Source organism: Centropristis striata, chromosome 11 (genome assembly GCF_030273125.1).
Source record: "Centropristis striata isolate RG_2023a ecotype Rhode Island chromosome 11, C.striata_1.0, whole genome shotgun sequence".
In the NCBI taxonomy this organism is placed as follows: Eukaryota; Metazoa; Chordata; class Actinopteri; order Perciformes; family Serranidae; genus Centropristis; species Centropristis striata.
In genome coordinates this window covers 19,722,630-19,745,557 of record NC_081527.1, presented here as the reverse complement: position 1 = coordinate 19,745,557, position 22,928 = coordinate 19,722,630, and the positions used below count along the sequence as shown (strand labels likewise).

Below are 22,928 nucleotides of genomic sequence, written 5' to 3'. Positions count from 1 at the left end.
AAGTGTTGTGAATGACAGGACCCTGACATCCAACAACAACCACCACCAGGGCTAAAATCCTGAGGTTTTTATAAAAAGGGAGAAAGGCGCGTGCACAGAGAGTGAAGCAGCTGCAGGGTTGTTGAGCTGTCATTCCTGTGAGTTACATTTTAACAACTTTATAATCTTCCTAAACCACGTGGGCAAGCTACCAGGGTTCATGTGTGACATATACAGCCTGGACTCTCACTGCGTGTCTCCACGATGCAACATGAGTTGGGCAATGGAGCCTGCTAACTTCTACGAGAGCACCAAGCTGGGCGCCCCGCAGCAGGGGGTCTGCAAGCCGGGCAGCCGAGGCGACGGCGCGGCCGAGGACGGCACCATGGTGGAGCTGAGCACCGCCCCTGCCATGTACGACGATGAGAGCGCCATCGACTTCAGCCAGTACATCGAGTCCATGACAGCCGTCCCAAACCTGGAGCTGTGCAACGACGAGCTCTTTCTCGACCTGTTCAACACCGTGAAGCAGGAGAAGTTGGATTTCTACAACATGCAGAGCCCCGCGCTGCCCCCCAGCATGCAGCAGCAGCTGTCAGCCACATACACGGCGGAAAGGAAGGCGGACAGCGGGATGGATAAAGCGGTGTTTGCTGCGCCTATCAAGCAGGAATCCGACTGGAGTGACAGCGACATGTCCTCATCCCTGCCTTCACAGATCGAGAGCTGCGCTCAGACGTCCGTCAGCCTCACAACAGGGCAGCCGACTCCCCCCACCACCCCGGAGCCCGTCTCCAGCGCCAGTTCGGCCAAATCCTCCCCACGGAAGCTCGGGAGAGAAAAGTCGAAGAGGGTGGACAAGTACAGCACGGAGTACCGACAGAGGCGAGAGAGGAATAACATTGCAGTGAGGAAAAGCAGGGACAAAGCAAAGAGGCGCAACATGGACATGCAGCACAAACTGCTTGAACTGAGCTCTGAAAACGACAAGCTTCACAAAACTGTCGAGCAGCTAACCAGAGAGCTCACAGGGCTCAGAGATTTCTTCAAGCAGATGCCCAACTCCAACTTTGCGGGCTCCACGAGTGCAGAGAGCCGGTGACAGATTTATTATTCTATGAACTAAGCTTTTAGGAGACATACCTCAACAGACATTTCGTTTTTACCATCTGTACCAGATGTATTTTAAGCTTACCATAATGGCACTGGAAAATATATGATGTTGCTGCCATATTTTTGTGGGATTTTCTCTGTATTAAATTATTTTACCACTGCATTTACATGATGTTATACCTGACATGGTACATGTTTATAATTCCAAACTTTGTATAAGAGCCAGAGCATGATCTTTTATATAGTTTGTATGAAACCTTGAAAACATTTTTGTTTATGGAATCTATAATAAAATTGCTGAAAAGGTAAAGAAATATTCTGGTGTGCGAGTAGTCTTTGCATAAGATATATGTTGAGGGTGAGTGAGTGTGCTCAGAAGTGAGAAAGTGCAACAGGAAATGGAAAGTAGCAAGTCAGCAAAAATACAACTTTATTGACAGTGTGTCAGTAAATACAGAGGTAGATGAGTTGGAAAATTAGTTGTTTTTTTTAGAACACTTAAATAATGTCTTCAAAGCCAATAGTCAAATAAGTCCCAGTTGATGAACCACGTGGGCTGCTTTGACAGACTGCATGCCACTGGTCTACCCTTGGGCTGTCAACTCCTGGTCCACAGGATCACATATCATTAACACAAACAAGACCTTGTCTTCTTGCAGCCAGTTCACTTCAGCACAGCCTGAAGCTGTCAGGGAGGCCTTCAGAGGGGGGCTGAACTGGCTCATACTGAGGCCTAGTGTGCAGATCTTTGGAACCTGCTGAAGCCTGAGGATTGATATCATTAGCTACTTGCCCTGACAGCCTCAGAGGCAGATCTCTTCCAGGCCGATCCAGAGGGCAGGTTTCCTGGTGACCACTCGGACATAAGCAGCGAGGGGGCCCAACTCTTTTCCCAGGACATTCTCCACATCGTAACCTGGGAACTGAAACAAACTTTATTTACTACTTGTTTAGAGCATTTCAGGCTCACATCTTGTATTTTTCTCCACTTAAAAACGTAAAAACACTACCTGCACGTGAAAGAACAAATATAGTTTTTATATCTGCTCATGTTGCAAGATTATTTTAGTGCACTTAAAGCCCTGATCTTTGCATTCTTCACATTAGTCAGCAGTATTTCTTCTGATTTAAGAGTTCATTCTGCAGCCATGAGTTCCCCTGGTAAACAGCATTAATGCCTATATTGCAAACAGCACTTTATTTGCAAGATTATAAACAGCTTCACCACCTGGAGATTATATTATTAAAAAGTGTTAAATCTGCATGCAAACTTTAAAAAAAAATCACTAAATACAGGAGGTGGGTGGAGGATTACGTCAGTATATTGGCAGCAAATTCTTTAACTATCTGTGACCAGCATGACTTAGGGATTGTTCTGGTTCAGTCCAGAAGACTCTTTATCACCCTGACATGGACGGATGATGGGGCTTTCAGGACGTATTGACACAAGATCAATGCAGCGAGCAGTCCAGCCCAGGGTTATGTAACAGTTTGTAAAAGCAAACCTACCTCATTTCCCTCCAGCGCTGCAATGTTCAGGACAGACATGATCGTCTTTTGCTGCAGCTGTCGGGAGAGATGAAAGGGTTTGAAGCCATTAATGCCTTCTTAATTATCGGCTCAATGTTGTAAATAAAAAAAAAACAAATGCTGCACTGACACACTGTGCTTGCTGGTGAGTGACAGACTGATAGAAGAAGCCGAAATATCAGTTGGCTGATAAGAACAGTCATAATTTTATCAGTTTGGCTCACTTAGTTTTCTGATTAGGAAGTCACAACAGGTTTTACATAATGTTTTCTTTAAAAAAAAGAAAAATCCTCCAGAATGACGTCACATCATATGTGACTAACACTTCTGTCAGGAAAATAATCAAAAAGCTTAAATAGTATTATTCATCAAATTCTAAATTTAAATTTAGAACATTCACTCTATTCTACATGTCGCAAATAAAATGTTGCCCAAATTATACAGTTTGCATGAATCAAATGCTGTAAAAAAACCCAAAACATTTAATTTTGCACTCCTCAGCACATCTGGTAAGTCATGAATGACTTGACTGAGACCAACAGTCACGTGAGAAAAAATGTGCAAAACTTTGACTAAACTGCAGGCTGTTTATACAGAGCAGAGAGGAGAGGATGATAGAGCTTGTTAAAATGTAAACAGTTTAATATGTTTAACATGTGAAACTCCCCATTTTCCCCCAAAATATCAGTAACGATGATTAAAACGGTAAATTTCATGATAGCAACCTCTCAAAGCACTATTCCATGACAAGTCAACTTTCACCAGTTCATACACACATTCATAAACTGGTGGGTGGCCGAAGCTACAAAGCGCTGCTCATCAGTAAGTTCAACCACTCGATATGTACATGGACTGCCATGGCCAGGGATCAAACTACCAACCTTCCAACTGGGCGACCGCTCTCCCATCTGAGCCACAGAAGTGCATGCACAGAAGACATTACTGAGTGCTGCCTGCATCTAGCCATGATTGTGCTGTTTCCAAAGAGGTGCAGGACTTAAATACTGAAGTGAGTAAAATGTGTTTAAAAAAAAAAAAACGCCCTGAAACTGCTTCAGGTTCAGGAGGTTAAAGTGTAGGAATGTGTCTTCAGTGGAGGATTCAGTGTCTTGCTCAAGGACACCTCAAAAAGACGGTCACCTGTCAAGAGGTTTAAATGCAGCCAAACCAGAGCACTAGCCTTCTGCTCTTTGACTGTCATACTTTTGAAACTAAATTAATTTTAGATTTTTAACCACTTCCCTTTTTTCCAGCTTAAAGTCATGGTAGGACACGTTTTGGGACAATAACACTTTTCCCTTTCGTGACAAGAATTAGATGAGAATATCAACACCACTCATGTCTGTAGCGTCGGTTAGCTTAGCTTTGCACAAAGACTGGAAACAGGGGGAAATGGCTCTAAAACCTGGGTTTCCAGGAAATCAGTGGATACTCCAGCAAGTTATTAGTCCCAACCAAGAAATATCCTGACACACTACCTCTCATCAAATTGCAACTCGTCCCTTCAAAACATCTGCTTTTGTACGGTAGGTGGGCCTTAGAATTTAATTGTCTTATGCTAAGCTAACAGACTGCTGACTGTAGCTTCATATGAGTGGTATCGAGATGCTCATCTAACTTGGCAAGCCAGCAAACAACTATTTCTTTGAATCCATGGGAGCCAAAAATGCTCTATCAGCCCTAAAGCATTTTTATTTTTGAAGCCTGATTCTCCATACAGTGGACAGAAATGCAAACTTATTACTCAATAACACTGTTCTTACCTTAACCTTCAAAGTGCAATTAGTTAACGAAGTACTGAGGAACACTTCTAGTTGAACCCTCATAACAGGCTGCTCCACCAGCGACTTACAAGAAACACAGTGCAAGTTTTGACTGTGGACAGAAAACATAAAGACAGATAGTCAGTAAATGGAGATGTGTCACACATCACACATCACACATCAAGTAACACAGACAAGCAGCTGTGTGAAAAATATAAAACCAAAAAAGCTGTAGGAAACAAATGTATATACAAGAAACATGTAAAAGTGAGTTAAATTGATTTCTTTGGTTTTCTTTTATAGTTTGTCTGTTACTGGAAGTAAATGTAAGCTTATTTTGGTGAGAGAAACTCATTTTGGACACTTTGACTTAGTAACATGTATAATATTTGACCAGAATCTCTAGGAAACAAATGTATATGCAGGAAGTAGCAGTATTGCATAACTGAGTTCTTCCTTTAGGTAAATTCAGATGATGTTTTTCAGATAACAAGGTTAAGCAAAATACATCCATGAGATGTATTATTAACAGCTTAGTTGTTTAAGAGGGAATAAAAGAGAGGAGAAAAGACAGTATTGGATTGGTATCAGGCATTAAAAAGTATTTTTTGCAGCATCCCTAGCATCAACATTGGGCATTTACATTTTTGATTCAACCTGAGAGCTTACGGTATTTCAGCTGACATCTCTAAGTTGTCACTTCCACAGTGGTTGCAGGTGAGCCAGGAATAGGCAGTGCTCTCATCCACACCAACTATCACCCCTGCAGGCAGAAACAAAACTGTTGCAATCAAATATTAACAGACAAAATAATCTCTGGGAAACATCCATGCACACTTTTGCAAATTTTTTATTATCGATTTTGTTTACATTTCAAATGATTTTCAACGGGTGAATGCCAAAAGGAAGAACGCTGACGCATTAGTAAGTAACACTGATAAATGATCTACGCATAGGTTTCAAAGTGTGTGTATGTTTGTGACAGGGTGTAAAAGATAAACACATCCCTTTCAATTTTATCTAAGATTGCAGTGATAAATGCAGCAGAATGCACTCACTTAACAACCAGCAGCTGTTCCACAAACATAAAAACACAAACACAGGGCTTTAAATAAGATACTGAATTCAGCACTGATAAATCGCTTTAGTACATTCCGGTCTGAGCCTTTTTTCCACTGGTAATTTCCAGAAGATAGTATTTGCGCTTGAGTGCAAAAGATAATAAGTTTGTTTGATTTTTTTCAGACACCTGACCAAACATGTACAGCCAGAGGGGCCTGAACCAAGAGGGTTCACAGTTTGATCTTTGCCCTCAACTGTTACACAAAGTCGACAGATGCAGATTATTATCTGATTGAGGTTGCTTTTTTTCTGCAGCACATTTACATAATTGGAAAGAATCAACGACAGCAAAGCAATACTTCACAGCAATGACTTTTAAGTGATACTTCATGCAAGTGAAGTTGAAAAAAAAAGAAAACAGTTTTCTATATTTTATCAAGATGCCAAACGTCGAGTTTGTGCAACATATTACATACTTTTTTTTTTTACATTATGTAAGAAAATAGTATAAAGCTTGAAAATTTGAAGAAACATGCACACTGACTGCATGCAAAAGAGATGTTGGGGAAACAGTACTAAGTTCCCTCAATCTGTAACTTATTTTCACAACATTACTGCATCCTCATCTGAATTTTTAAGCCGTATGGGGAGCATGAATGTTAATTATCTGACATGAGAATTGACACAAATCCAACAGAATTTCATGTGTTTTCATTTCACAAAGTCCCAAACAATGACAGCCTGAGGACACTGAATAACAAACAGCAGAAAGCGATGCCTTGAAGCCACATCAAGGCCTCTTGCTAAGCTGTAAACTTGCATGTGAAAGAAACAAGTGGTTTTCTTCCCCTGAGAAAACAACACATTGGGCATGTTCTGCAGGAATCACTTCAGATGAGGCGGGTTACATGAAAACCACAGGACTCAGTGAAAGGGGGGAAACCGACCTGAGAGAGAGCAGAGGGAGTTGGGTGTGATCTCAGGACTCAGAGGATCCAGTCTCACAGGATGGGGCAGGGTCTTTGCCTGAGGCTGCGACTGTGAAAGTGACTCTGGCCTGGCTGAAGACTGGAGGCTGCCCTCAGGGTCCACAGAGCTCATCTCAACAACTGACTGCTCCGCACACAGGAGAACACCTAGATGTAGAAAAAGAAATATTATTATAAAGGAAATTATATTATCTACAATAGTTTGTGATGTGCATGGTCCCAGTTTGGTATCCCAGAATACCAACAAAGAAGCTAAGTGACATAATACGGTGGACAGGGGCATCAGCAAAACATACTTTAGCCACCTTAAAAAAATCTAAATCAGTATAGGTGTATGCTATATTTAGAATTTTTTCACCACTGTACCCAGCCAGACATCCCATCAGACAGCTCTATTTTACGGGGAACTGAAGTTGTCATTTATGCTTTTCTTCAAAGCCACCAGACTCCATTGACAAAAACAGTAAATTTACATTGTACAACTGGAGTTGCTGGCCTACAGCAGCCTTGATTGTTTAGTTTATTTGTGTTATTGTGTGACTTTGTTGAATCTGAACAAACCCTTTTAAAACAACACAGTCTCACAATTAGCAAGCAAACCGATCGAGGTAGTGGTAGACCAACAGCTCACATGCTCTGCACAATACTACACAAGTTCTGTTTTTGTCTTTGAAGACAGCACAGATACATGCTTTAGCTCCCTGTCAGAAAGGTTGTCTAACAGCAAGATGAAGAGGTGAAAATTATTATATTATTATAGGACATGCACTTAAAAGGACATGCACTTAAAATTATATTTTTTATACTTTGTGGCGTTTTTACTGTAGGTAATACACTGACTGTGGATTTAGTACCTCATACAACCTCACTTAAAAAATCCAGACTATCCCTAAAGTAGCAAAAGTACTCATTACACAGAAAACCTGTGAATGATGTCATATCATCTATGAGATTGGATGATTGTAGATGGTACTGATGCATCAGTATGAAAGTAGCATTTTACTGTAGTAATAACTTTATCACATTGTTTTTACATTATCATTTGATATATTGTTACAAAAAAAACAACAGATTTACTATCTTTGTCACACAACATGTGCCCTATTGTTTTCAAAATTGGTAACAGTTGTTGGCACTTCACAACTTTGTTCATGATTTGTAGTATTATAACAGTGTTATAATGCACAGCAAAACATTTGTATTATTTTAAGTTTAGCTATGATTGTGCAGTTTCCACAAAGGTGCAGGACTTATCTATTGCAGTGAAAATCTAGGTCACAATGAGTAAAATATGACAGGAGCAACAAATAACAAAATGTTAACTGTTTGGGAGATTGACTTAGTTTGGAGTGGAGGTATGAAATTGCAGAAAACTGGACTTGAGTAAATGTACATATTGGCTCTACAGCACTGTTTGGGCAACATGTGCACACAGTCCTTTAAGATAAAACACCTCATGACACAGTGATTGAACGGCATGTCAGGTCAGGTCACAATAATGCTCTACCATGATCTCTGATGGCATCTGTGAATGACATGCGGCAAGCAACGGGGGAATTTAGTGCTTCGAGGACAGGGGAAGTGAGCACACAGGAAGTGCTCATACATAGGGCCACAGTTCGCCTGCACGGCCTCTCAGGCTGCTCCTCCTGAAGACTGGGGTCTGTCAGCCCCAACCAAACCTCACCCTGGCCTACATCACTGCCCTGAAAGAGAAACAGAGAAGAACAGGCTGAGAATTACTTAGAAACAGAATGGCCTAGAAAGAAAGGGGAAATATTACATAACAAAAGCTGACAAAGCACTAATTTCATGCAAATTGTCTATTCTGTCCACCTGAAAGTAGCTTTGACAGGATTATTGCGCACACACACACACACAAAAAAATGCTGGTTACCAGTGCAACAACATTCAGAGGTGTTTCAGTGGAGTGAGCATGAGGCAAAGTCCACCACTTTGTTCTGAGCTGCTATCTCATCGTGGTCAAAGTTCAGATGTCTCTCCAATCAATGGTAAAGAACGCCCGGGCCTCTCACAGACTATCACACACACAGCGATATGAACGCTGCACTCTACGTCAGAGCTCAATCTTATCAGTTTGTTGGTTCAAATGATCTCAAAAGGATGACTGAGGTGCTCAAAAAGACACAGTGTTTATCAAGTCAAATTAAATCAGTATTTCTGTATGGAGTAATAAAAAAAAGTACCTGCATTATTCTCTTGTACAGAACAGTGGCAACAAAACTGCAGCGACATGTTTTCAGCTCACCCTGCAAAAGATTTTTTTTTTTTAAGTTTGAGATCGACTTAAAGATAAGTAATCAAGATCTGCAGCAACTTTTTTTTAAAATGTTCTATGTGAGAAAGTGTTCACCTGCAGTATGTCTCGTAGGTTTTGTTTAGTGGGTGGAAGGTAAAGCGGGGACACAGTTTTCTGCTCAGTGGGTTCAACTGAGCTCTCCTGACCAGACAGCAGGTAGCAGAAACTCGGAGCTGGACCTGCTGGTCGACTTTCCTATAAAGACAACACATGTGAAAAACACCCTCATGTTTAAGAAAATATATTAGTTCCTAAATTTGAATCAAATTGTCTTCTTTGCCTCCATATCTTTACAGAGAGCTCTTCTAGGTTGGCCCTGAGAGCTTAAACCACTGCAAAAAAGAAAACACATTCAAATGTTTGTTTTGTGTTCCAGATCTGTTTGTATTTGTTCTTATTTGCAGCATGCTCTCTTTTGCTGACTACGTGTTGTCAGCTTGTTGAATTTGTCAGTTTGCCCATTTCTCTTTGCAGCATTGTTCAAGTTTTGTTGAATAGGTGAAAAAAAAATGTCTTTATTTGATTGTTGGCTAACATATTGACTTATCTCAGCACCAATGGTATATTTCTGGGGGGGTTTTGGCAGAAAAGGCTGTAAATAAAGGTGCCCTATAACCATCATTAATCATTGAATTAGTTCAGTAAATGTTACAAGCAAAAGTGCCAAAAAATCCTCTAGTTCCTGCTTCTAAATAATTTATTTTTTGTCTTATGTGGTAGCAGCTTAACATCTTCAGGGTCTCAGGTTTTGTTTGGAAAAACATGCACAATCATTTCAGTCATCTCAGATATAGACAATACTGTGCCATTCAAAATAAATTTATGTGACGCACTCAGTGTTGCCAACTTATCGACTTTCACGTAAATTAGCAAGTTTGTTTCCAAAAAAGAAACTAGCAAAACATTTTGAAATTTATTCAGACCAACGGGGAAAAGGGAGAGAGGGACTAGATATTATATTATAGACAAACCTTTACATTCTTGTAAATAGATAAGGATTCATTTATAATTATGTATAAATAAAAAAAAAATAGATAAATACCTAGTTTCAGATAGATAATAAACAGTATATATAATAAACAGCACTTTTATTTATTTATTTATTTGAGGATTTGTTTGAGTGAGAGAAGATCCTGTAACTTTATCCAATTTGGTAAAAACGTAATCTCATAGTCAGTGTTTCATTATGAGCATATAATACAATTTCTCCATCAAAGAAAAGTAAAAAAATGTTTGTGTATGGTGTTATAGCTCTTAGAAAGAAAGGAAATGTTTAGAGACCAAAACAGTTACTCAATTAAGTCTGCAGATTAATTTATTATGAAAACAATCATCCCTTATTTCTATGATAAAAATAAGAATATATTCACAGAGGAGGATGAATGATTTATATTATAGTAAGAACTTACACTGGGCGTACTGGGTGTGTTTCCATGATCTTTAAGAGGCATCACTGGAGGCCACAGACTGTCTATCAGGCTGAAAAGCCTGGTGCTCCTGAGAGTGAGACACAAAAAAAAGAAGAAGAAAAACAGTGAGAAGGAGGGGGGGGACTGAAGGGGGGGGGGGGGGGGGTACTATTGAACAAGGGACTTTAATGGGAAGATAGAGACTTTCACAATTCACAACCAGTTTCACTTCCACTGAAACATAAATCTGCTCAGACAGAGCTTGTTTTAACGAATCAGCAGAGAGCATGCTTGGGCTGGCAGAGCACACACTCACAAAAACAGTTTTTAAAAGCAGGTTTTGAGATGCTGAAGGGTGGGAAACAGTTCACACCCTTTTGTAAATCACAATATCATTGTGGTGCAAAAAAAACAAGGTTTACAAAAGCAATCGCAAGTGATTTTAACGGCTTCATTGAAAATCCTTGATTGGTGATGTCTGTCTGCTTTCACCAAGTTCCTAATCTCAGTAATGACGGATTCAAATTAAATCCTTCTCAGTGTACTTTTGTGATGTCTCACCTACGTCAAACTAATACCTGAAGGATTAACTAATTTAACTGGGGGAAATTCATCAAGTTGCAACTCCAACAGGATATGTCAGTCACTTGATTCATTGTCTCTTTTCTGAGAAGTACCTGTTGAGTTCAGGTGAGCCAGTCAACGTTACTTATTCATCGTGTGTGTGTGCCTGTGTGTGTGCTGTCATATCAGCCAGCGGTTAACAACCTGTTAGTCAGCCAGTAATCACAGGGTTTCTTTGTGTGGAACTGGTTCTGCAGCCCATTCAAGTCCAGTGAGGCCTGCTCGAGGATGAGTAACAACAGACTTTCAGGACTCATTCAACACCCGTTGATTCTGACAGTGAGCGTAGAAACTTCTTTAGCACACGTTAATAATGCACCTTTTTTAATGCTTTCTTCTTCAGTTGTTGTTAAGAGATGAGGAATTGATCATTACTTTCCACTACAACATTTCTATTTAGTTGGCATGCATCAAAGAATTGGCATTTTTCCTGTGAAAACACTTCCTTGCCATAAGGAAACAAGTCTCACACAGGCCAGAGTCGCCTCTGATTGTTTGCTGAGAAACACACACCCCTGAAAGGCTAACATTGTCTAACAAAGTAGCTCAACATCTCAGGAATTATTCACTCTTTTTTTTTCTTTTGCCAAGAGACTGATACAGCTCTTGTGTCTGTTTGGTAAATATGAAAATTGACTAAGGAGCTGGTGAGCTTAACTTGTGTCTGCAACTGAAATGTTGAATTTTCTTTGATTGATGTTTCCTCGGGTTTCCCTTTAAACACAAATGAAGACATTTTCTAAATCGATCAAACCATTTTGCTAAAAAGTGAGTTTCCTAATTCAACTATATTTAGTCTTTGGACACATGGGACTGCTGTTAATATACTCCGTTATATTTTAGGAAAAAAGTAGTCCCATGCGCCCAAAGACTAAAAATAGTATGATTTCTTTTCAATGACAGTATCTCAGAAACTACAAGGAGCACAAACAGTATTTGGTATATGAACTCATAATGAGATAAATATCATCACTATCATGCTTTGGTGTTTTTTTTCTCTTTCCTTTTTAATAAATCAATGCTATTGGTTACCTTTAACAGCTATATGATGGTTTTAATAAATATTAACTAATATAAAGTATTAAAAAGAGATTGTGACTAAATCTTGCAACTCATTGGACCCTCAAACTATCAGTGACATCTCCACCCCACCTTCATCTTGAATAAAGTGCTGCACACAGCCGAGCTGAAGGATTTTGTCCAAGGTAAATAGCTCAATTGAAGGTTTTATAAATTAGCCTTTTTCATTTCCTGATCCTAATGTTTTATATATTATAAAAAGCTTTCACCTCAATAGCAGCAATATAAAAGACATGCACACATATGCAGTGTAAAAAAAATCATAAAGAAGACATTCAATAAACACATGTTTTTCCCTCATTCTTCCAAAATCTGGACTTAAAAAGAATAAATGGGATTTTTTCATTTGATCGAAACGTCAGAGTTGTATTTTCAGATACTTGCCTAAAGTATGTCTGTACCAGATTTCAAGACTTTAAACCAATCAGAACAATGTTTATCATACTAAAAATAGTCTTCGGGCTACAAGTGGGTTAAAATAGAGACTGGAACCAGGAGGAAAACAACAATCTCTTCATAAAATTTGCGCCAAAGCTCAGTAATTAACACATTATATCTTCTTTGTTTAAGTCAAACAAAAACCAGAGTAAGAAGGCAGAGTTGTGGTGTAATTGAGAGGTTATATCTGGGACTATTTCTTGGCTCATTTACCTTTGGACTGAGCCAGACTAGCGGTTTCCTCTGTCTAACAGTCTCCTGGCTGTAGCTTCATGTTTACTATACAGACATGAGTGGTATCAATCTTCTCATCTAAAAGCAAACAAGTGTTATTCCCCAAAATGTCAATAAATTATTAATATTATACTGAGAAGGTCTATATTTACTTCTTCTAAGAAACGAATGAAAAGAAATGAATGCCTGATTTATCCCTGCCAGGCCCACGTGCTTTTCCACTTGAGCTTGTAAGAAGTCCCGTGTACGAGCAGTGGAGATGGCCCATCCATCACAATCTGACCACAGAAAACCTCCGCAGACATTATGGGCTGCGGTGGCATTGAAAATACCAAAGATGTAAACATACCCCCAGCCAGTCTCTAAATGTTCTAAGTCAGATGTTCTAACTGCTTCTAATCTGGGACCCTGACTATGGAAACTCACAAGGGACACAGAGCGTGCACCTCGGTATCACTTTACATGTAAACACGGTTGCACTGCCGGCAGGACGGCATAATCAGGTTCGTATGAGCTGCAAACATTAAAATCTCATTGTATTGCAAATGTGGGTGTTAGTGTTTCAGAAGGGCATTCAAGTGTAAAAATGGGAAATTTGGAGATTCAAACGTTAGACACTAAAGCCAACGTGTGAAGGTTTAGCTTGAGGCTCAGTGACGCTATAACACAGGGCGTCAAGACATTCAGGGTTGCTGTTCCAGATGGCTAAGGAGCGAGATAAGATAACATCACATTTAGTGGAAATCCATATCACAGATTGGTCACAGGTTGAAGTTTACTCATGAGTGTGGGTGAAAGGCTACCCGGGTTTTAAGGGACGGGTACAGTGTGTGGGTCTCACCTTTCTCGAGTGACCCGCTGCATCACTTTAATGGCTCTCAGCATGCAGGTCCTCCCCTGCCACATGCGGCGGTACTGGTGGAGGTCGTCCTTGCAAGGTAGAAGGTGGAGCTGGATCACGCTGAACATCCCGTAACTATCCTGGACAAGCACACAGAGCCTGGGAAAACACAAAAGGACAAAATTAGTTTGTTTTGATACACTGATTTTAATCTTAATATTTTCATGTTTAAAATGTTGTGATGTGTAACCAAGCTAAAGTTTCTGTTTACATTCAGGGTATTTCACCATAAAGCACTGAATGCATTGTTTACTTGCCAGCAGTGTTCCTCTTTTTGCCTTTCCTTGTGTTTTGCAACACTTCTTTGCATGTTAACGCAACTGCAGAATAGTGCAAAACACACAGCAGATTTGTATGCCGTGATTACTTGTAATGGCGCAACACAACCTACCAAATTGGACACCCCCCTTGTATTAACACTGTTCCTTATGCTACCAGTGGAAAAAATAATAATTATAGAGTTGAGGCTTGTAATTTTACTGAATAATACCATAACTTTCTAAAAAGGAGCAGATAAGATTGAACTGATTTTCACCTAAATCTTATGTTTTAAAAATTCCAAAAGCTGTGATTACCTTCATTATGCAAAGAGGCGATCTGCACACTGACGGGCGGAATCACACAGAATGGATTGCGGCCACTGATAGCACCTTGAAATGTGCAGCACTGGCAAATACTAAATACCCCGTGTCAAGGTCCAATTCACAAAAAAATATTGCATTAATGACATTACAGCGCAAACACGCCCATAACGTTTTGCAGCTGTGTGCTTTTTTCCAAAAAGTTGTCCTTTTTTTTTTTTTACATTTAAGGAACGTGAAAGAGAAGAAGAATATCTGAAATGTTCTCTGAATAATGTAAAGTTTAAACAGCTAGCATACCACTGCAGCTGAAAAAACTGTGGTTCAAACTAGTGAGTGGACCTCGACTTTAGATTTTGAGTTTTGTCACTTTTTGGGGCTGGACTGGAATCAATCAATCAGTAAATAAATAATTAATAAATGGTTCAACTACAAGTATTTGCATTGAAAATACTACATAAATAATCAGGTTTAAGATTTTTTTTAAATCAGATAACCGAATCCTTTTTTTATTTTAAGAAAATAATTACTATGAAGCATTTCTAGGAATGAAACAGCAGTGCTCCCTGTGACACACTGACAAAAACACACTTCAGGCTCAGGACTGACATTATGAAGTGTTACTGCTGGTGGCCGGTTTGACAGGCTGCTGCTGACAGAAAAGACCTTTGGCCCACAAAGTTGTGAGACAGCGAGCTGCGTATTCCTGCACTCTGCTGCTCCCAGTGAGCGAGGGACTGGAACTGCTTTAGGCTCCAGTATCTGAGCCAGTCAAGCCCAGACACAGCCCTGTACCAGCCCTGAGAGTAAACAGTAGAGTTCATATCCCCTGGTTAGACAAGCAACGGCCAGGGAAGAAGTGGAGGAGGAGGAGGAAGGGAAAAAAAACAAGAAGGGAGGAGGACTGTCAACATGCCCATCATGCATGTGCATGCAAGTGCACATCCCAGACATTGGGAAAGTTTTTGAGACTGTTTTCAACCACCTGATTAGGCCTATAAATGTCTTCTGTTGGTAAACATGGGGTCTGTCTGCGTTTGTTTAGGGAGACCTGAAAATAGATATCTGAAAAACATTCTTGACATGACTTCTGGTGGTGCAGGCCGATGTTTTCACCAAGATTATTCTCAGTTGTTTGCTTTATTCACAATCCAAAATCAGACCTGTCCTGTTAAATGAATACTGAATAAACAAATAATGTTTTGTTATGGAGCTCAGAGTCCAGCCCATTTTACATGGGTGGTGTTCATAACTTCAGTCACTTTTTGACATATTTGACACTTTGTCATGTGAGACAGGAGAGAGCCTCAGGGAGAAAAGTAATTCCTAACCAGTTTCACATTCTTTCAAAAGACAAAAATAATATTTACTACTGTTGGAAAAATATGGGCTACTGTCCTACCATGAACCCTGTCATAAAAACTGTAACCAATCGGCTACAACTAACAATCATTTTCATTATTGATTGTTCTATCTTGATCTATTTTTAGTCTACAAATGTCAAAGAAGGTGAAAAATGCTTTTCTGCATAAAAGACTTTGCTTCTCCACCAAACAGACAACAAGAAAAAAATGTAGAGTGATAAAACAAAAAGAATCAGCAAGACTTCATTTTCGAGTAGCTAAACGGTTTATGTACTAATTGTTTCAGCACTAACACATTAGAAGTTGTTGTTCTTACCAACCAACTTTTTTGGAATATACAGTATGTCAAGATTATACATGCAAATGTTCACACTTCATTTAGGCGGGGATAATAAAGACAAAGCCCATTTAAGCCCCGCCTCCACAAAAGGGAAAAACTCTGCACTGACTTTATATTGAATGAAGGTGACTTCTTGTAAGTTCTGTCTGCTAGCAAACAACATAAAATCTGATGTGTGGTGAAATGCACTACCATCCGGTTAAAATAATCCAGAACGAACCAAAAAAAACTGAGTCTTAAAGTGGAAAAAGTGGAGACAGACATACAGACTTCAGGCATTATCATGAAGAATAGGAAAAACAGTGGGACCCTGACACTCAGTTTGCCTAACGTTATGTGTGCAGCTGGCATTTATTCACTAGGTCATATATCTAGATTTAAGTTTTAGCTAGGCTTTATGCAGGATTATGTTTGCAAGTTCCATAGCTTTTAATATATATCCAACATTAGCCTGCTTACAGCTAACTTTTCCTCTCCGGGAGACATACAGTGCTAAAGTAATCATATGTCATGTTTAAATGTGATTTTTTTAGCTACATACAGGCATTTTGTTAGTGTTTCTTTTGTTGCACTCAGACTACGGCCAAACCTTTAAAACATCTGGACATTATGGATTTCATCAAACTCAAACAGGAGGAAATTCAGCAATTTTCAGCTGCAGTTGAAGAAAATTGGTGAGTAGTTACAGAAGCAGGATGGTGTCTGTGTGATCAGGTCATAATGACCTGCGGTGACATGAAACATGTGACCCAGTTCAACAGTATGGCTCATTGATGTCATTTTTGGTCAACAAAGGAGGAATGTTCAGGATGATTACTGCACAGAGGAATAAGATGCATCAGACTTTGGCCATAGTGGAAATACGGGTTAACAGGATCAGTTCATTGTGGGTTTGTTTTTGTTGATTTTGTAAAATATTTTGTTGATTTGGTTCATTATTATGAATACATTTAATGCAGTTACACACTGTATTCTGTAATTAATCTCTGTGTAAAACTAGGAGTTTACTTTTTTAATAATAATGAACTAGGCTAATTAAATCTATAACTTAATGTGACCTTGCTACAATATGGATACAGCAGTTACACTAACATTTGGTGGGAATATTTGTATATTTTCACTTTTAGTGGAGCTTGTCTGAACTTGCAAAAACTTTGTATGAAATCTGATGTGACACTTGACAGGCAGAGAAGAAACGGGTGATGAGACTCTTGGTGGTGCCAGCTTAACATAAACAACCACCTCCCCATTCAGTCCCTCCTTTTCACAGCTCGACTCCCTCAAACAGCAACCCCTCACTCCTAAAAAAATCCTCTGCCATTGGCCGGATTCAGTCGCAGGCCGTTTTCAGGAATTTGTTATTGTGAGCGATCACAGAATTCTCAGCAACTCAGTTTTTCTTCCAGGAACTACGATCCACTGAGCCTGTGCAAACACACACACAGGCTCCTTCACACACATACACACACACAGTCACACTGTGTGCGCATGCACATTACTTGGCAACGCACAAGTAAGTGACCCACGCATTAAGAATACAGCAGAGAGGCCTCATTGGTGGGGGGCAGACAGGCGGGATTCCTTCCTATGTGCTGTCCACCAATCAGTGCAGGCAGAGTGATAAACACGGTTGTAACAGGATCCTCGCAGCACATTGTGTTCCTTCTCCACAGAGGGAAAAAAAAAACCCAACTAGCCTCTCCTTCTACTTCCTGCAAACAGTTAATCTTGTTGTTTATTCTATTCTGAATTTACGGGAACTTAACATCTTCTTCAGGCATAAATATCATACTGGCCTCCCTCCCCTGTGAGTGTTAACATAGAGGCTAAACAACAGAAGGATCAAATAAGCATGCTGACCAGGGAGTGAGTCATAGAGGCTGGGGACACAACATGAGAGGTACAAACTGTCCTTGTCTTCCTACATAATGGGGCAAGTGGGCTGCGGAGTAAACTACCCTGCCCACTGCAGAACAGGCATGCATCCTGGAAAAGTACTATAAACAACACAGTGTCCCGAGAAGTCCTTATTTAAACCAAAATACTCCAAAGAGGATTAAAAGTGGTAGGAACTTTGTAACGATAGGACCTTATTGTATTTTACTTTTACCTTAATAAAATATAGGACTTTAAATTTGTCACAATAAGCAGGCAGGGTCACCTACTTACTCTGAACTCAGGCCCTCATGACCACCTCCTAAACTCCATCCCTTCACCACCAACCGAGCCTGTTGAATCTGGATGAGTTGGAGAGAAACGGGAGGGCAGGGTGTTTCCGGTCAGAGGGCGGCGTTTGTTTACCAGCACCAGAAGCAGCATGGCAGGAGCAAGTGTCATATTACAACCCGACCCTCATTTAGGCAGTTAGCCTGTCAGCTGACCGGGACTCTCCCTTCACCACAGAGTGCCCCTTGGGTCCGCTCCACTCAGAGGAACCAAAGCTTTTCTTTTATTACTCAGCAAAGAACTAAAACAACAAGCCCGGGGAGGGTTCAGGCAACTAAAGGTCATGCTCGCTGGATTTGCTTCAAATAGAACCTTCACTGATTCATTAACTGTAACAAGACCACTTGAGTAAACCTCAAAGTAATTTCAGAAAACACAGGAATTTTTGAAGAGCTTGCACTGCCCGTCTTTTGACAGTTAGTTATTCTTTTATAGAAAATAGGGCTGTGCGATTGATAACATTTTATTTTCAGCCACAATTTGGCTTCCAGCAATTATGTAAACAAGATAAATAATTTACAGAGTTACTGACCAGTTTATGTTGATTATAGTTTTAAAAAACAGGTTTTCTGTAAGTTATGGCAGTGCATTTGAATATATTAAATCTAATTAATTTGTTTAATTTATTTGTATATGTTCAATATATTTTTAATAGTTTAACATTGCAATTTATTGTTATTTTTCTTTGCCCCTGTGGACAAAAGTGGTAGTGTTTCCATGAACACCGCCACCTCTCCTTAAGATCTTACTCTGACTAGCACATGCTTTTGTTTTGAAGGCGAGAGAAAGAAAGACGCAATTTACTTTTACTTCTTTTTTTTTTTTAGAAACACACACAATCATTTTCTTCTTCTTTGCTTATGTAGATCATTAGAGGCTTCAGTATTAAACTCTGTTTCATAATCAGACTGTTTCATAACCAGTTAAAAACCACTTGTAGTTGACTTAAATTGTTATTTGATTATCAAAATAAGTTGCAATCAATTTAGAATAATAATTTTAAGCTGTATTTCTTGTGAATATGAATACAATGTGTGGGCTCCACCCTCAGATAAAGTTACCAAAGCTCAAACAAATCCCATTCCACACAACTGCACAGTTTCTGTAACACTGAGATAGAGAGGCATGACATTTTTACACCCATATTAAATGTACTTGTGGTTTTCTTTCGAGCATTAAGGTAATAAAAGCTGTTGAAAACCTGTTCCACCCAGCGGAGAATGAGTGGGCACCAATTCAGCTCTGGCTTGCTGGTGCATGAGATTCTGAAAACATCATGCTGTCTTTCCCGAGAACTGGCCAGAATCACTCACAGAGGGGCTGGATTCAATTAGAAATGTTTGTGTCCTTTGTCAAGCAATGCCATATGGCTGGAGACAGTGTGAGCACTTTGTGGGGCCCGCTACGCTGTGAACAATAGCTCGACCACTTAGACACATTGTGCCACCAAGGAGAAGCATGCAAGGCCTGAGACCAAGGAAACCAGCATGCAATTTTCTCCAGAAAGAGTAATTTATATTGTGGAAGAGAAACATACACAGAAGATAAAATGTGATTCATTTCCCCATTCTCTCTTCTGGCATCAAGTGACAAACCAAAGGCCTCACTAGGCCGCCAATTATCAGCTGCTCCAACAGTACCTGGTTTTGCCTTTCTCTGCAGGAGGAGGAGCTGAGGACGACCTGGTGGGAAGTCTGGGCTTGAGGATGGACACGGGAGAGCAGCCAGGCAGAGGGATGGAGTAAACTCTCTGGACCACCACCATCACGTCCTGCCCCATAGAGCCAGCCTGGCCCAGCCCCTCAATCGCTTCCAGGAGAGAAAGGCAGTGCCTTGTGAAAACGCCCGGACCACCAAAACTGCACAGAGCATCAGAGGCAGCAACCTGAAGGGAAGACAGAGAGATACATGAGACAGTACTTTACTGAAATTATGGATTACATGTAAAATTGCAGCAGTTTACCAAATAATCAATTAGTTGATTGACAAAAAATAAACCTGCATGAGTCATTTGTAAGTAAAAGTACCAGTTTCAGCTTCTCAAATATGAACATTAGGTGGACTTCTTAGTCACTTAAATCTCACATAAATACATATGTCTGTGTATGTGTGCGCAGAGGGAGGGGCAAAGTCAGGGTTGGGGGAATTTCTAACATGTTGGGGTTAGAAATGTTATTCTTGTTTGTTTTCCCTTTATTTATTTTATTATATTATTTCATTATTTAATATTTTTTGTATTCTCTATTTGTGCTGTAAAGTGTACTTATATAACATATTATTTTTGTACTTATATAACATATTATTTTTGTTATTAATGTTACTGTCATGCACTGTTATTACCATTTTTGTTCAATCAATTATTGTTCAAATCAGTAAGTTTTGAAAAGCTGCAAAGCACGGTGTCACTATTGAGCTACCCCCCTTCCCCTTTAAAATAAAAGATTCAGATTTAACAAATCAATCATACACATAAACCAATATTTAATTGTACCATATCCCTGCAGTAGAGACTGAATGCACCTGTTGCTGATTGATGCTGCACAGATACTATTTATTGTTCTTTGTGTAAAAAAACATTGTGAATTGAAAGCATGAACCCTGCGGCAAAACATGTTGTTCCCACAGTTGCACCTGTGAGTTAATATGGATTTATGAAGAATAAATTCAGTATGAAAAAGATTATTCATACAAACTCCCTGATGTGTGCCAATTCAATTTAGTTATTTACGTTTTACATATAAAACGACTAAACATAAGTAAAAACATACATCTAGGAGCTCAAACGACTGATTACATTTTCTGTCATAGTAAAGGGTTGTTTGATGCCTTATGTGATACTAAACACAGTACATTTTGAACTGGGAACTAAATGTAACGCATGTGATCTTAATGATATGGAAGCACACACACCTGTTTGGCACTGATCCCTGCTGTGCTCCTGCATTGCTCCAGTAGTCCAAACGTCTTGCACAGCGAATACAGATTGCAACGAGGAGCGGACGTGTTGGCTGTTTTGGTACCAGAGAAGACTTTCTGGCTGAAGTGTGTGTTCAGAATAATGTCACAGCTGAAGCCCTCGATAGAAAGACTTTGCCTGCAAAGAGAAAAAGTTAATTAGTTTTAAACCCTGAATTCACCATGAAATTAAACAAATTTAAGTAGGGCTGTCATGGTTTGTTTATTCATACCAAACCGCCACGGTACAGGGTCATGGTTCGATGCACAGAGCTTTACAAAGAAAACACGGGGTGAGGATTGATGCAGATTGAAGATTAAAAGTTTACAAGTGCAAGTCTGCACAGGAACATGTGGAGTGTATTAGTAACAGGTGCTGAGGTTGGCAAAACATGCAGATTGATCAGGCGGCAATCTCCGTGTCTGAGCATGGAGTCCAACCAGGAAGTGCATTAAGCCTGCAATCCACCGAAAATTCCAGTAGGGGGTGCTAAGTTTGGCTGCCCATTCATTTCAGTGCTCATTTCAAACTTCTGACTTGATTTATTACCTCAGAAATTTTTTCCAGGACAACGATATGGTCTCAATCGCTAGTAAAAAATCATCTTCAAGACAATTTGATGTCAATAGTTCTAATAATGGCCCCATTTAGAAGAAAATAGAAGATTAATAATCATATGTTTTGGGCGTGGCTAGCTTTGATTGACAGGTCACTGACGAGGCGAGCCGTCATCAGGAGAGAAGCAGAGCAATGCGTATCCACGGCAACGTGTCAATAAAGTTATATATAACGTTATATAGATAGAAAAGAGGACGTTTACCGATTTGGTCTCATAACTTTGACCCTTTCACACTGTATTTTCACTTAATGACAGTTTATTTGAATGTTTTGTTCAGTAAAAATGTCTTGTAAGTGTTTGGTTGGACTAACAGACACTCCAAGGAGTCGCTGCTCATTTTTCTGAGGGAAGTAATGTACATTTTGTTTTTGTTTTTTTGCTAGCCAAAATTAACATCAAAGTTAATGCTCCAGTTAATGCTAACATGAATTATCAGCGGCTTCTCTCAGTCGGGTTGCCGGTGTAGGTGTAGAGAGGCGTGTAGTCAGTGTCGTCAGATCCCTCTCGCTCCTCCACAGTCCAAATATGGTCTGCTCAGCGTATCGGAAAACCAATGGGTGACGTCACGGTGACTACGTCCATTATTTAAATACAGTCTATGAGATTGATGCACAAGTTGATCACACTATGGCAAGCTTGACTGCAACACTGCAGCTGGAAGACCTGTCTGCAGGTTCCCGGTCAGCTACAACACAGAAAGGTGTGTATATGACATGGGGACATAGGATGCCTTTTACCATGTTCATAGTACGGTATATCTGTTCTTATTATAGTCCATTTTATATTGTGTACTGTTGTGTAGGGTGTTATTCATTATGTGAGCATTTGTGTCTACCTATAGAGTATTTGTACTTTATTGTGTACTGTATTTTGTTGTATGTACTTAGAGATGGAAATTAGATTATTGCTAAATCTGGTGCATTATTCCATGAATAATCAATGTAATGTTGCAAGTTGTCCCCCTGACAAAATAAACTGAATCAAACATGGACAGTGTGTCAGCAAAGCTCCACCGTTGTAGGATATGTGAACAGAAATACATCCAACCAGCATCATCCAGACGTGTAAATCACCGGGACAAAGAAGTGTTTGGGTGCTTTGAATGTTTAAATAAAGCCAAGGTGGAACTATTTGAAAAAGTCCTCCCAATGCACATGTTTTATTTGTATTATTATGTATTTTTAAGCAGTATTTTCTGTTTCGAAGCATACAAGATGTTTTTTTAGTTTTACTGTTGTTACTTGTTGCCTTTTGGGAAAGTGTCTGCACAAAAGTGTTCCTTATTTTAATAATGAAAATAGTTTACTAAAGTAGCTAGTGGTCAAAATTCTACCTCAGCCTTGAGCAAGAGGACTGAGTCTGAATGAAAAGGAACATATCTTCATGCATTCATTTTTTTC

At 39.7% G+C, this 22,928-nt stretch overlaps 2 protein-coding genes across 2 annotated transcripts in view; one reads left to right on the top strand and one right to left on the bottom strand.

Moving 5' to 3' along the window:
* cebpd (CCAAT enhancer binding protein delta) lies at nucleotides 1-1,406 on the top strand. The gene has a single exon (XM_059344757.1). It carries the CDS (start codon nucleotides 200-202, stop codon nucleotides 1,079-1,081), a length of 882 nt encoding a protein of 293 aa, XP_059200740.1. The 5' UTR covers nucleotides 1-199; the 3' UTR covers nucleotides 1,082-1,406.
* Nucleotides 1,407-1,750: 344 nt separating this feature from the next.
* The window catches only part of spidr (scaffold protein involved in DNA repair), a 40,267-nt gene continuing 19,089 nt past the window's right edge, over nucleotides 1,751-22,928 (bottom strand). The window contains exons 9-20 of the mRNA XM_059345179.1: nucleotides 20,864-21,047; nucleotides 19,594-19,838; nucleotides 13,383-13,541; nucleotides 10,166-10,253; nucleotides 8,811-8,951; nucleotides 8,644-8,706; nucleotides 7,944-8,142; nucleotides 6,395-6,583; nucleotides 5,055-5,148; nucleotides 4,386-4,497; nucleotides 2,602-2,658; nucleotides 1,751-2,015 (exon numbers count right to left, since the gene is read on the bottom strand). Of these exons, the coding sequence (XP_059201162.1) occupies nucleotides 1,896-2,015; nucleotides 2,602-2,658; nucleotides 4,386-4,497; nucleotides 5,055-5,148; nucleotides 6,395-6,583; nucleotides 7,944-8,142; nucleotides 8,644-8,706; nucleotides 8,811-8,951; nucleotides 10,166-10,253; nucleotides 13,383-13,541; nucleotides 19,594-19,838; nucleotides 20,864-21,047 (1,651 nt within the window). The 3' untranslated portion in view covers nucleotides 1,751-1,895. The remainder of the gene's footprint in view (nucleotides 2,016-2,601; nucleotides 2,659-4,385; nucleotides 4,498-5,054; nucleotides 5,149-6,394; nucleotides 6,584-7,943; nucleotides 8,143-8,643; nucleotides 8,707-8,810; nucleotides 8,952-10,165; nucleotides 10,254-13,382; nucleotides 13,542-19,593; nucleotides 19,839-20,863; nucleotides 21,048-22,928) is intronic.